At 39.8% G+C, this 14,054-nt stretch overlaps 1 protein-coding gene across 13 annotated transcripts in view; it reads left to right on the top strand.

The window, feature by feature from the left end:
- akap9 (A kinase (PRKA) anchor protein 9) overlaps positions 1-14,054 on the top strand; it is a 65,684-nt gene that overhangs the window by 21,313 nt on the left and 30,317 nt on the right. For 10 of the 13 annotated variants that reach the window (XM_085148142.1, XM_085148140.1, XM_085148135.1 and 7 more), the window contains 13 exons: positions 782-844; positions 2,240-2,387; positions 2,562-2,632; positions 2,744-2,864; positions 3,050-3,147; positions 3,534-3,639; positions 4,212-4,434; positions 5,728-5,779; positions 6,619-6,954; positions 7,186-7,467; positions 10,166-10,287; positions 10,452-10,639; positions 12,196-12,428. In XM_085148142.1, coding sequence (XP_085004268.1) covers positions 782-844; positions 2,240-2,387; positions 2,562-2,632; positions 2,744-2,864; positions 3,050-3,147; positions 3,534-3,639; positions 4,212-4,434; positions 5,728-5,779; positions 6,619-6,954; positions 7,186-7,467; positions 10,166-10,287; positions 10,452-10,639; positions 12,196-12,428 — 2,043 coding nt within the window. The remainder of the gene's footprint in view (positions 1-781; positions 845-2,239; positions 2,388-2,561; positions 2,633-2,743; positions 2,865-3,049; positions 3,148-3,533; positions 3,640-4,211; positions 4,435-5,727; positions 5,780-6,618; positions 6,955-7,185; positions 7,468-10,165; positions 10,288-10,451; positions 10,640-12,195; positions 12,429-14,054) is intronic. The other 3 variants (XM_085148141.1, XM_085148131.1, XM_085148133.1) reach the window with 1 other exon arrangement.

Here is a 14,054-nt window from a genome sequence, read left to right as displayed (position 1 = left end):
TGCAGCCTGCATGTTGCATTGAAGTGTACATTGATATTCTGCTCATTTCTACTTTTTAAAGAGGCGCTATTCAATATTTATAATCAGCTCCTCCTCAAACTCTGCGTAATAATGTTGCTTTTTAAAATGGCTGGAAATGGAGAAGAAAAGCAGTCAGCGAGTCTTCTGATAGCTTTGAATTATTGCAGTTGTGCAGAAATGTGTACATTCTAGTTTCTTTCCATCTTGCAGGGAGTGAAGGGTTTGAGGTGAGAAGCCATTTTAACCCAGTCACTTCTGTGTCTGTGTCACTTCAAGCTGTGTCACAAATGCACAAAGAGTACAAAAAGATCGTGTACGGTGTCTGTCTGCCATTTTCACGTCTGTGCCTCGTCATTAGTTTCTCTCACCTCCTGGGTTGGAAAAGCCAAACATGCAAAACCCCCAAAATACAAAAAAAGCAAGGGTTAAAAATGTAACGCAGCACTTTAAAGTTTTACTTTAGTAGATATGTAGTTGATTTGCAGTGTAAGAGCCACATTTCTATTTAAAGGACTTTACTGATATTCTGTGTAGAGTTAATGCTGGGTTAAACAGGAGATTATAAAATCCCTGCATCCACTGTAAAGTGTAGTGGATACTTTTAGGAAAGAGTTACTAGATGTACTCCATGCTCCCACTCAGGAAGTGATCCTTAGCAGTGCATCTTATCTTTCTGTTCATCGCTGTCTTATTTGTGAGCGCTTGTGGGAAAATATCAGCTTTAAAAACTACAATATGTTTACTCTGCTTGCTTCTTTAGGTGAGCGGACATGGACCGACCGGCGGCTCAGAGCACGCTGTCGAGGGAGAGCCGACCGAACATGTAAATGTCACTTAAGCTCACATCCTGCCTTTTGGTTTTCAGTTGCTTTGATGCATCAAACAGTGCGATGTAAAGGTCAAAATACTTTTTAAAAAACAACCCGCTCATACAGCTGCAGTACAGTGCAACCTGTGCTTTTATCCTACACCCGTCTAATTTTTTTTATTTTTTTTAAAGGATGAATAAATTTCTCCTGTTCACGAGTAGGTACAGGCAACGAGATTTGATCATTTCCACACTCGACGTGCCTCAAATTATCAAGTGGATGTGCTTGTTGTGTAGGCAGAAAATTTTCACCAGGGAAAATAAAAAATAAGCTCAGACGGCCTCACGAAAAATTGAAAATAAAAATTGTCATCAGAGGAAAAGCATGCTGTAAGGCATACGGTAGGGGGGGAAAAGTCTGTTTCTCAAAGTAAAATGGTCCTTGATGTCAGGGAGCAGCTGGGGATAATACTTGACAGCACCCCGAGGCCGAGCTAACAAAGTGTGCAGGTTTCTGTGCAAAAAAATATGCTCCTAAAATCTCTGTAAACATCTAAAAACCTCAGTTTAACATTAGGAACTAGACTGTAGACTACTTCTTAATAAAACCACTCCATTCCCACTTCAGCAAGTCTCTTAAAAACAAATATGGGAATTGTTTTATATATTTGAGCTTTTCCTTTTTCAGTATTTGGAGTAAAAATATGTCATTTTTTACCATAGAAGCAATTTTTAAAAGATTACTTTGTTACATGTAGCAGCGTCACATAATAGCACAGCTGCCATCTGCTTGTTAGGCACTGACCATCTCTCATCTGCATGTTTTTAAGCAGCAACATCTGCATAGCTACAGGTTTGAAAAGAGTCTGCTCTGCATCCGTCAGGTGTAGTGCGAACGGGAGATGGCGTCATTTAAGTACACCCTGTTCAGAATGTAGAGTGCACTTTAAAACGTTTGACATCAAAGGTAACAGAATCGTAGGTTCGCAAGTGTGTAACCATAATGAGTTTGTGCTAATGCACGATGCATAATTAGAGAGAGAAGCCTCACCGTGGGCCTTTTGTTCCTCGTTAAAGAAGTGATAATAGCAGACCTCACATCCTAAACACAGATGGCTCGTATCACGGCTCCGCCAAACAAATATGATTGCTGGCGTTATGTTATTTAATAATTTATGTCTTCTGGTTATTACATTAATGTAGTATTCTGCATAATTTAATTTGTGGTCAATTATAACTGATATGTGATTATATTTAATTCTTTTTTTCCTTTGTGTATAAATATCATAATTCTGTATTTGTGTGTGTGTGTATTTAATAGCATACATATACTGAATATCTGTATGAAAAGACACATCCCATTATGGGTTATTTGATGTTGATGAGATGATCTCTTCTTCCTGCTTTAAGGGTGAGTGCAGGTTGCAAATGGAGGCCCAGCGCATTAGCCTGTCTCAGATCCACGCTGCCCAGTTTGAGCTGCTGCAGGAGGAGACCGATGCCCGCACACGCTCTCTGGAGCTGCAGCTGCAGGACCTGAAAGATCGCGGTGCGCAGGGTGAGCAGATAGAGAGCTTTGTGTGCATCTGTGTTTGTTGCAAAGCAGAGCAGCAATCTGATGGGCTCATGTGTCCTCCACAGTTTTGTTTTTAATACTGCCTGCTTATAGTTATACATCAAAACCTGTATGATTTTATATTACCTACATAATTTTTGCGCTTGTTTTTCTTAGATGAACAAAAAAGCTTCAAATACCAGGATGTGATGCAAGCCGTGTCTGAAGAATGCACTGCGATTATTCTGGTAATTACTAAGGAATAATATTTGAATTTGGTGAATCCTTTCCCTTTTTTAAAAAAAAAAGTGTGGTGCTTCATTATTATCTCATTCAGCCTCATCTTTGTTTCTTTTCAGTCTTTTCGAAAAATCTTTGGTGAAAAGTTTTTGGTGAGCGTCGATGCAGAGAGCAAGCCGCTCGCTTCAGAGGAACGACCAGTAACTAGTGACTGCACCTCCATTATCCTGGAGGCCAGAGGTACGCTTTTAATGAGTACATTAAACAAATATTGCATGTAATAAAACACATGGGTCTCCTGAATGCGACCACGGGGTCGCCGTTAATTACTGTGTGGCTACTAAATGCTTTTACCGCAGGTGCACACTCGGATACAAAAACAAAATGTAATCCTTCTTTTTATTTTTCTTTCTTTTTATTTTTAGAGCTTTACAGAGAGCTTCAGCAGGTCAGAGAGAGGATTGAGCAGGAACATCATCGACTCTCACAGCTCCAGGCTCTGCTGAGAGACGATGGGAACAAGGTAGAAACTTACTCACCCGCAGCCACAAGCTGTGCTTCAGTTCTACACTACAAGCTAATTCCAGCCAAGCTTTGAGCTTTTGTTTTATCACAATCAAATATTTCATTATCAAATATTTGAATATGATCACAGCAGAAATAATGAGAACTGTTTATGTAGTTTCATTGGCTGTAAAATTTCTTAATTAGCAGGTTGGACTGCATGCATCAGTGCATGAATCGTGCTGTATCATTTTATGTTAGTATAAAACTGAAAAGTAAAAGGTTTTGCTAAGGAAATTATTCTATATGGGAAATAATATTTTATAGCTCTGAAGTGTTTGTTTTGAGGACCAGCTAAGATTAAAGTATGCATGTAAGAGCCCCACTAAATCTGTTGTTTTCCAGATGAATGAACTGCAGACAGCGTTCAGTGAGCTGAAGAGCAACAGTGAGAAGGAGATCTCTGATCTCCGAGAACAGGTCGCCTCTTTAAGCCCCTCAGCAAGCAAAGGTAAATCTGGAGTTCATTTTTCTGATAAAAAATTAAACGCTATTATATGTCAAAGCTCATGTAAGTGTGTAATGATAATAATAATAATAATAATACATCTTAAAGATCCCAGGTTTAGGATCACTATTATTTGTTCTCTTGTAAGCTGTCTGCAGCTGCAGGCTTTAAAGTGTTGCAGAGTTGTGCTGTTGAAGTGTGTGATGATTGTTGTGCCCAGAAGGTCCCTCATACTTTGAGCTGGTGTCCTGTTTGCATGGTGCATTTTTAATTTTTGCATAAACTGCTTTGTATTCAGACTGTTTGTCAAATGTGTATAAAAGAATGCAAATGCAATGCAGTAAACAGCAAAACAACATTTCGACTCTTCTGTCCAGAAATATTTAGTTTATCTTTTACCTGTAAATGTTATTGTGACCAAGTTATTTCTCTGCTCATTCATTTCTTGATAGATATATGCATGTAGGCTTTTGGCACTGCACCAGGCTGCATTCCCAGAACAAACATAAAAATATCTTGTAATCAATTTAAATCTGATGCTTTCTAGTTTCACATTTCACCTCTGTATCGATTAGATCTGGAGGAGCTGCCCGGTGCATCTACCTCCCTGACCATGGAGTTGCAGAGGCTGAAGGCCGAGGCCAAGGAGAAGCAGCTGCAGCTGGAGGAGAGTCACAGGCAAGAGATGGAGCGTCTCAGAGCTCACTACCAGCAGCAGGCCACAGAGACGGAGGAGCGATACGCAACGGAGCTCTTCATGCTGCAGCAGCGACTGCAGGAGGTCACCACCCAATACAGGTGATGCGCCAGTTAAGCGAGACCCTATTTAAATGTTTATACGCATTTTAAGACAAATTAGTTTGTGAAGAAAACTTGCACAGATAAAAACAAGTCATAAGATATTTTTCACTGGGGGGAAAAAAACTGTAAAACACTTAAAACCCCAAAGTTAATTTTTATAGATGACTTTACACTCCATTGTTGTTTCATGTCAGACTTTTTAGTTTTTAAACAGCACTGAAGCTGCGCTGATAACATCTCGTGTTTACGTTTAAACACACGGACTCATTTTAATGCTCAGTTGGCCGAGTTTGTGTATGTGAAGTCTGAACAGAGAAAATGACACGAGTGATGGTACTAAAGATAACTTCAAACACAAGCTGGTGTGCACGTCCTGTGCAGCACGTGGAAGCTACCTGACCCACTTCAGTTGACAACAAAGCCTTAAATAATGAAATATTCACTAGGCCGCCCACAAACATGTGAAAGTACCTTGTCAGCCTTTACATGTGGTTTTCAGAGAGAAGGGAGGCAATAAAAAAAGAAATCCACACGCTAAGTGCCATTTTCTTTAATTAAATAAACTTGTGGCCAAATTGTAAGCAGTTGTATCTCAAACGTGATCTCTGAACTGTATATATCCTGTGTCTTCCATTGATCCGTTTTCACGCATCCAGCTTTTGGTTTCCGGGGCAGTAAAGTTAGCCTCTATGTGCTAGCTCATACTTCCTACATACTTTGAGTTAGAGATATAATAAACTAAATACATATTTATATATTTTTAATGCATGAAATCAGTCTTTCTTTCTTTCTTTTTCTTTTATAACTAAGACGCTGCTGCCCTCCACTGTTTGAGATTGTAAATATAAGCTTGTTTTCCTCTCCTGACTTAAGTTTAATAAAAGATTTCCAGAGGTGTGGAATTCAGTCACAATTTTATATCCAAGTAAATTATTCTTACGTATATATCTTTACTTAAATTACTCTATAGGGGCAGGGTTGCACTCAGTAATTGTTTTGTTTTTTTTGTTTCTAAACATTATTTAAAAATAAATAGTAAATTTACATCAGCAGCAGCGTTTGACTTAATGAACTTCTTGTAAACCTTTTTTTTAAAAAGCAAAAATGATGAGTTGCAGCATATTTAATTTTGTTTATTTTATCTGTTAGCCTCATTATTGATTATTGAAAAGATCATTTACATACATTTTTGGACAAAGACAACATTTGTGTGAAATGATAGATAAAGCATGCAGGCTCAATAATAATGTAATAAAACTTGAGTTGACGGTTCTCCTTCTGCTTCCCCAGTGTTCCAGAATCCGGCTCTGAGAGGATGGAGGAGCACAGAGAGGAACTAAAGGTTTGGTTTCCCCACTTTTCCTCTTCCTAAGTCTTCCACGTCACACGCAGCATATCGTAATACAAGCTGAAATATGAACTTGCATTAAGATGCTATGACAGTAAGGGTGGATAGGAGGGAACAGTTGAAGCCTTCAGGGTAAAACGTGCCCTAAATCCCCCGCCTCAATTCCACAACCAGCATCGAGAGTTAGTCCTATATCTAACGATTAAAAGGGGCTGCACGTTGCATAACGCCGTTTTAACCAAGCGGGCATATTCTAGTTTTGGTGGCTGCATGAAAGGAGGATTCTGTCTTGCGTGAATGAACTGCGGTCCATTTAAGCCATTTCAACTTCCCTCTTTCCTCAGTTTGTCATTCTTACTCCCTCTGACCTCAAAACTGCACGGCTCATGTTTTCAGGCTCTCACATCCTCACACAGAGATAAGAGAGGAAGATTGACAGAAGTGGGGATAAACTGAGGAAAAAATCTGGCACTTTCCGACGTTGTATGTTTTTGATTTGAAGCGTCTAGCTTGCAGCAAGGCAGCAAGGAAGGCGAATGACTGTGAAATAGACAAGGAATGTCTCATCACAAGACAGAGTGGTAGTGTGTTAGTGGAAAGTGTTTCTGTATTGTAACGCAAGACATCGCTTTATCTCTTTATCATGTCTGGGAGGCAGGGAGAACACATTGCTGTATTTAGCAGTGGATGAAGGATGGGGGGAGTTTAACTAGAGGAGTTGGTTATTTCAGGAACCGTCTTAAGGAACTTTCATTACTCAAATCTTCACAGCTTGCTTCGTTTTAACACACTGCTGCTGTTGTACACTTTTTGACTTCTTTCACTCTTTTCAGGAGCTGAGTGGGGAGGATTTGTCAGAGGAAGATGTGGAGCTGTCCCAATCTGTCAGGTCTGCAGGCCTGACGGCACAACTGCAGGCACTGAGGAAAGCGCTCTATCACAAGTACCTCCAAGAAGTCGCCGCTCTCAAAGAACAGCACAGCAATGAGCTGAGGCGACTGAGAGAAGAAAGGGAACAGGAGGGGAGACTGGGAGGAAGAGGAGAGAGGGAGCAGGATCTCAACGGGATCAGCGGTGCTGGAAGCTCCACCGAGAGCCTCGGGGTAGCCGCGCAGGTCCCTGTGGAAGAGAAGCAACACCGGGAGAGAGTGGAGGAGGAAGTCGCCAGAGTATGTGGACATGTATTATGAGTTTTTGTGCAAACATCAGGTCGAGAAAGCCACTGAGATCAACTGGTGTGATCTTGTTTTCAGAGGCTTGATCCTCAGGTCGTGGACGTTTATAGTGTAGTTTGTGGACCCCAAAAATGAATCTTTTAGATCTCCATTGTGTCTCACATTAAACAAAATCATGAAGAAAATGTCTTTGGACCCATGGGTTTTTTTGTTTTTGTTTTTTAGGCTATAGTTCAGATGTCTGTGGAGTTTGCACAGCAGACTGAGCTGGCTCGAATCAACAAGCGTGCCCGTGAGACAAGCTCCTCCATGCAGACCCAGTCGGACGAGGAGGCGCTGGAGGACGGGGAGAAAGAGGAGCCGACTCCCAGAGATTCCCTCACTGCAGGCAGCAGGCTGGAAGAAGTTGAGAGGGAGAGACTGGAGAGGGAGCTCGTAGAGAGGGACACTGAGATTAGAAAGTTAAAGGGGGAGCTGCAGAAATCTGCAAAATCGGGACATGAGCAGGTCAGTGTCATCTACTCAGCCGTCATATGCAATGTGTGCATCTGCTCTCCACTTTCAACCAACATCACACATGCATTTATTCCCTCTGACCTACTTATTTGCTGCTTTCATTAATTTTAAGATGTACCATGTCACAGTTCAGGTGTTGCATCTATTGGGTTGAATCTAAGTTATATATCATTTATTTTTTTAAGTAGTAAGAGTAGTATTGCTTTTTGGCTACTCTTACCTGAGAACTATGAGCTTGAATTTTGTTCCTGAATCTGGGATTTTTTTATATGCAGAACTTTAATCAATAATGTGGAGGAAGCAGTTTGGTTCTGTATTACAATATAGTTTCACATTTTGCATACACACACCTACTTCGTTAAAAAAATAGTTTTTAAGTATTTTAGTCAAATGATGCTGTAATTTATGAATTTTGTAAAGTTTCATCAACTATCTACCCTGCGTGCCCTGATTTCCATGTGCTGATTGAGTACAATGTTATTTTTCGAAGCACTCCTCCTGCCTTCACCAGCCATTTACTGCATGATTAAGCTTTAACTGTGTGATAGCAGAGGCTGTCCTTTTGAGTTTTCCTTGTGGTATGAGTTACTCCACCCCACTCTGTAATATAGTATAGTAAAAAAAACAAAACTACTAATACTTTAAAAAAAAGTTCATGCACAACAGTAAGTGGTTTAAAATAACTGTAATGATGAGAAAAATGCATCTGAGTCTTAAATTATTCATATGTATTATGGTATTTACTTTGGGTCTTTGCAGAGACATTTTTAAAGTTAAATTAAGATGTGGAAATGATCCACATCTTAATGATCCACAGAAATAAATAGCAAAAACTTTTCTTTCTTTCTTTTTTTTTTTTTTGATAGAGGCAAATCTTTTCAGCCTAAAAACATACAGTCGGCCTATTTACAAACTGTGATGCTGAAGCTTTTCTCAAAAGTACAATTTTTAGAATCAGAATACTTTATTAATCACTAAATTACTAAAGAAATTATGTGGTTACAGTTGCTCCAAGACAATTAGAACAGTAACTAAATAAACAAAATTAAATAATACAATATATTACAAAGTTCACAAAATATAGGTAATGGCTCTAATATATAAATATTCATATTATAGCAGAGAATAGATAGATAGATGGATGTATAGATAGATGTATATCTCTATCTATGTATCTATATATGTGTGTGTGTGTGTGTGTGTGTGTGTGTGTATATATAATCTTCTAGATTAATGCATATTTATCAGTTGTTTATTATATCAATGAATTCTGTGCAAAAGAGATCCCTGCTTCAGCCAGAGTCTGACTGAAATTGGAAAAATATCAACCTCCACACAACTAGAAAAAATCAGTTACTATCTAGTGTTTTTTGCTTTTAGAGACTAATTACAAACTGACTGCTCAGACGTTGAGTGTGCAATACTCGTAGCCTTTGGTTGACCACTTCTGATTGCATGGCAATTACAATGAAAAGTTGAGCCGTTTTGCCTCCAAACGGTCGGTCTGGCTCAGGCTGACTGCAATCACGCTCAGACAGTGTGAACGTTTGCAAATAATTTCTGGGTAATTTAGAAAAGTAGACAAGTCAGCCACACTCAGCTGGTTACCCTGGTTATGTTCTGGTTGTAGTCCTATTTAAAAGCAGCATTGCCAACTGCCTGTTTTTCTGGGGGAAGGAGGGGGTTTGAAATTAAACAATCTGAGTCTCTGTTTCATATCTAGAAGGTTCTGACTGGAATGAATGCAATTAGCTAATGTGAATTTCTATAGATGGCAACAGATTTTCAAATTCATAACACAAGGTAGCAATAGCCCTGGTTGTGCTGTTGTCTCCAAGCAGCGTTTTCCCTGGAGTGACCGAGACATTGTACAATTACTTTTTAAACCAGCTTTGTTAATTGTGGTTCGATTTAGGAAAATAATTTAAAAAATCAATTTAAATTTGATTTTGTAATACTCAGAAATAGCATGACTAAGGTAGTTTGCATATTCTACAACAAACCACAGACACTCACAGTCTGACCTTGGTTTCAGTCTCAGTGCCTTAAATGCATTTTTCTGTTTTCAGGTGTCACAGTGTGCAGTGCTGTGTTCTTACTAAAGAATATTAGGAAATAGTAGCATGCAAAACATGTGCTGAAATAGTTTAAATAACTACCGCTCGTATTGCAAACTACATTAACACCTGGCATGTAATCAGTCCAGTAGAATATCTGGATCCACATTAGTTAGCAGTTTTGCAGTAAGATGATGTCTCCAACTATTTATTTATTTTGATTTGTCACTTATGATTTGAGCCAAACTAGTAAACTGATCCCATAAACTGTTTGTTTGGGGGCAACGATGGGATAAACTTTGCATTACTGCTGCTCTTCCAGGAGGTGGCGCTATCACCTCTGCCAGTCTTTGTACCTCAGGTGCACCTGTTGCCATAGCAGCACAAAGATAGTAGTGTTTCTCTCAGCTCCAAGGGAGTTAAAGTGTGTCTTTGTGTGCGCTCGTAAAAAGGCCAGTGTGTCTATGTGCGCCTTGCTGGGCCTGATTTGAATTCACTTTTACTAATGGTCGCGCACGCTCAGCACGCTCTCTGCTGCTGTCGAGAGTTTTCAGGAGTGTTTACACGGCCAAAACTTTGCAATGACGGGGCTGCTGTCTGTGTTTTCTCTGCTGCCCGTCCAACCCTTAAAGAAGGAAGATAGCGGTGATGGAGAAGCCGAGGACGACGGCGATCCAGGCGGGTCGGCCAAGGCTGATGAACACAAACTGTCTTCACAGGACGACGAAGATTCTTCTGATAAAGAGGCTGAGAGGTACCTCTGCATTCATACTTTCTCAGATGCTCAGTTTCTTTTTATGATAACCTGTTGACTGAGTGCCGCACACATATTTATCTATCCAGTTGTTCACATGCGAACTCCTCTTCAGTTTTTTTTATGAGTTTAGTACTAACTCTTCATCTTCTGATGATTTTTAGAAACTTGTTGCGTGAAGCCAACATGAAGCTCAGTCAGGTGCTGGTTGAAGTCTTGAAGACCACAGCAGCAGCAGAGGAAACGATGGGCCTCCACATGCAGAGTCTGCGTGATGCTTCCGGTGCAGCACAACTTCCCCACTCCACAACGCAGTCAGCCAATACAGAGCCACTCCGACTTTATAACACAGGTGAGTAACATCAAGATTCAGCAGTAATTCAATACTGAATCCAGTTATTAGCCAAAAACAAACAAGTGAAAAAGCAGACTGCAAAACTTCAAAATATGATTATGTGTTTGGACTAAAAATACTGCGGATAGTAGCTGACCTTGTAGTACGAAAGTCATCATCAAAAACTACACTGATTAATTTCCTGAGATTTATTTAAAACTCTAGACTTGAATTTCAAATTTGATTAGTCTCGCCCAAAACGCAAAATATAGCAATGACACTACATCCACAGTTATTTTAGCATCTGTAGCTGCAATTTAATTGCTTCTGTCATTAATAGGAAATGCAGTACCATGTGCCTGAACAAGGAGATGTTGCCTTCTATGGAAAAAGTTGTCAAGCGAACATTTAATGCGATCAGATGCAGATAACAGTGCTGATGGTTGTATAATTGAGGTGATAGAAAAGTATTATATTGACCTAAATTTTCAGCCCAGGTCAAAGTGGAATAAAAAGCCAAAAAGTATTTTTAAAAACTATGGTTGTGCTTATCTGGGAGGCATTCAACGTAACACTTAAGGCTTTTTTTTTTTTTTTTTTTTTATTGCACAAGTTTTCTCAAAAGCTTGTTTTCCCATGACTGATATCGGTCATAAAGTCCAGTCAGTCATGTATGCACGGTAGATCAGGGTTGGTCTTATCACATACTTTCATGCAAAACAGTTGGAGCTGGTGAATCACCTACCTGTGTGACGTTTATATATGCAACCGTGGCAGCACTTTATCTCATTTCCCCTTTTTTATGAAAACATATTTAAAACACAGTTGAGCAACAAATGTCTGTAAGAGTCACAAAACATCACACATAAGTGTGCCCGTGTTGCACAGCAACTACAGCGCTTTAAGTGTTTTTGTGCCACATTAATTCATTAACTTTTCTGTTAGTTTGTCTTGCATTACCCACCACAGTGTAAACTCTTCCAAGTTTTGTTACCAGGTTGCATAAGAAGTCTTTCATTTAGGAACAGAGCCAGTTGGGTTTCACACGTTTTTTGTGGTTACAATTAGAGAAACTTGAGCAATTCAACCAGTGTCTTAATAAAACCGGCTCGTGTCCTTCAGAAGCTGCTTTGCCCTGTTGTGCTGCATCTTTATGCCGCGCTGCCTTCTTCTTCTGCTGTCATGATACTGTGTGATTATGAGCTTAATAACATAATGTGAGTTACATAATCTGTCAGCTGTGTTACGGGCAGTTATGCGAGTGTGCTGGACCCAGTTTGAACTGGATGATGTGTGCACGCTCACCCTTATTTTGGTTATATATTTAGCACTCTTTGGCATATGACTAGCATTTTTAATGCTTATCAAACATGAAGCTTTAAACTGCTGCGTCCTTACTTAGCATCTGTGAGTCCATGTTGCTTCCCCGCAGTACTTTGGTTAATCTCAAATTAGGCACCACTCAGGCCCTAACTGAACTTTTAGATACAGACTATTAGATTTAACTTAAAACATGCACACGTTGAAACAAACATGATGCATTTCTGCCTTCTGTTGCTCTGGTTAAATTCCAGGTTATACTTCAGGACGTTTACAGGGCGGTGAGACTGGTGCCGACAATGTGAGCATGTGGTCCAGACAGATGAAGACTCCTGAGGGTCTGGAAGTGTCCCAGCAGATGATGGACAGTCTGCTGCTTGGGGCAGGGCCTCAGCTCGAGAACGAGGAATATTTAATGGGAATCAGCAGCCGACTGCAGACAGCTCTGGAGAAAATGTTGATGGCCATCAGTGACACCACTAACCAGGTATACCCCAAGCATTGTTGGTTGTTAATGATTTGAGTTGTCCCCTTCCATTCATTTATTAACTTTTTATTGGGTAGCTCACCTGTGAGTCTTATCTTAATGGGGAGATTTAGTTATTCTTAACCCAGTTATAATAAAAAATAATAATTAAGCATGCATAATAATAATAAAAAAAGCCCAAACAATACTTGATCTTTTTGATATTTACTGGTACTCTCTGCATCCTGAGACTTGCAAAAGAAGACGAGTACTGCTCCCTAAATATGAGGGAAGAGCTGGCAGGAAGTTAGCTTACCATACAGGCTAGAAACAAGGGGAAACGGCTCATGTGGCTTGCTCCAAAGATCAAAAATCCCCCAAAAGTACCTCTGTAACTAACCGATTAACTCAGTACATTTCATTAATTAGCAAACCAACTCATAAAAATCATTTCCAGGGAACCAGAGTTATCATTCATAAATGATAATAAATTAAAGTTTAGCAGAAGACCACAAGCTTTAATATTTGACATTTTTCTTGCTCTGACTCATTTGGACACCTTGCCCTAGCTTATTGTCCTCTGTCCAGTGAAACTGGTTCTCTGTGGGTTCAGGTTTCAGAACAATCCCTTATGAATCACCCTGTGTTTATGTCTCTAAAAGTTACCAATAAACAGAAAGCTCCAGTGACACATGTAGGCTTTGTCAAAGTATTTAAATGCACACACTCAACTCCGTCACCCCGCTCCCCTTCTCTCGTTCTACTCCTGTTCATGGAGACATAATAGGGATGAGGTGGCAGAATGTGACTGGCAACAAAGTTGTCCTGTCTAGAAACTCGCACACAAAAGAGCAGCCTCATTCCCAGCGGTTGCCTGTAGATACGAGGAGTATTTACACAGAGCTTTTGTCCGGCCTCCCAGCCTATCGTAGTCGAGTTCCACCAGAACAACTCCATCCCCCTCCCCTTAGGCCATCCACGTAGAGCATGTCCTGTGACAACACGCAGAGATGAGGCCAGTCTAACTAGGCCAGTGAGCGTGTTACAGTAACTGAATGCACAGCGTATCACCCCAGCGGCTGAAATTCATGTGTTATTCATGCTTGAGTGAGCTTTATCGTGGCAATCTAAAAATAGCTTTAAAGAAATTTCAGGCTGTTGTTTTAACATCCATTTACACCACACTGTTATTTATGGAATCACTGGTTGTTAGGGGTTTTTGGCGTGATTGTTTGTTTGTTTTTTTCAAAGGGTATATTCTCCAAATTTTGTTAAGAGTAATAATTTGGGTTACCAAATAATAATTTTAAGCAGCAATACCAGAACTCTTCTAACAGAGAAACGTGTGCTCTAGTAATTTTAAATAGTTACTTTTAACCATTCTCTGGCATCATATAGACCAAATAATTTTATAAAGGTAGTTAAGAAACTGCTACAAGGTGAAAAAGATCCTTATTTGTTCTCCGGTAAAGAAATACTGAAGTTTCTAAAGCTGCTTTTAATTTGTGTGTACTTCTCCAAGTACATGCAATTAATCACACCCATAAACTTGTAATCAACAAAGCCTCTAATGGCGTCTCAGTGATTTTCCTGCTGCTATTGATCCTGTGTTCATTTGTCTTGTCTCTGGCTGGTGCTAAGTGATCA

This window comes from Neolamprologus multifasciatus, chromosome 22, assembly GCF_963576455.1.
Source record: "Neolamprologus multifasciatus chromosome 22, fNeoMul1.2, whole genome shotgun sequence".
Classification (NCBI taxonomy): Eukaryota; Metazoa; Chordata; class Actinopteri; order Cichliformes; family Cichlidae; genus Neolamprologus; species Neolamprologus multifasciatus.
The sequence above is the reverse complement of the archived record's forward strand: the minus strand, read 5'-3'. Positions and strand labels throughout refer to the sequence as shown.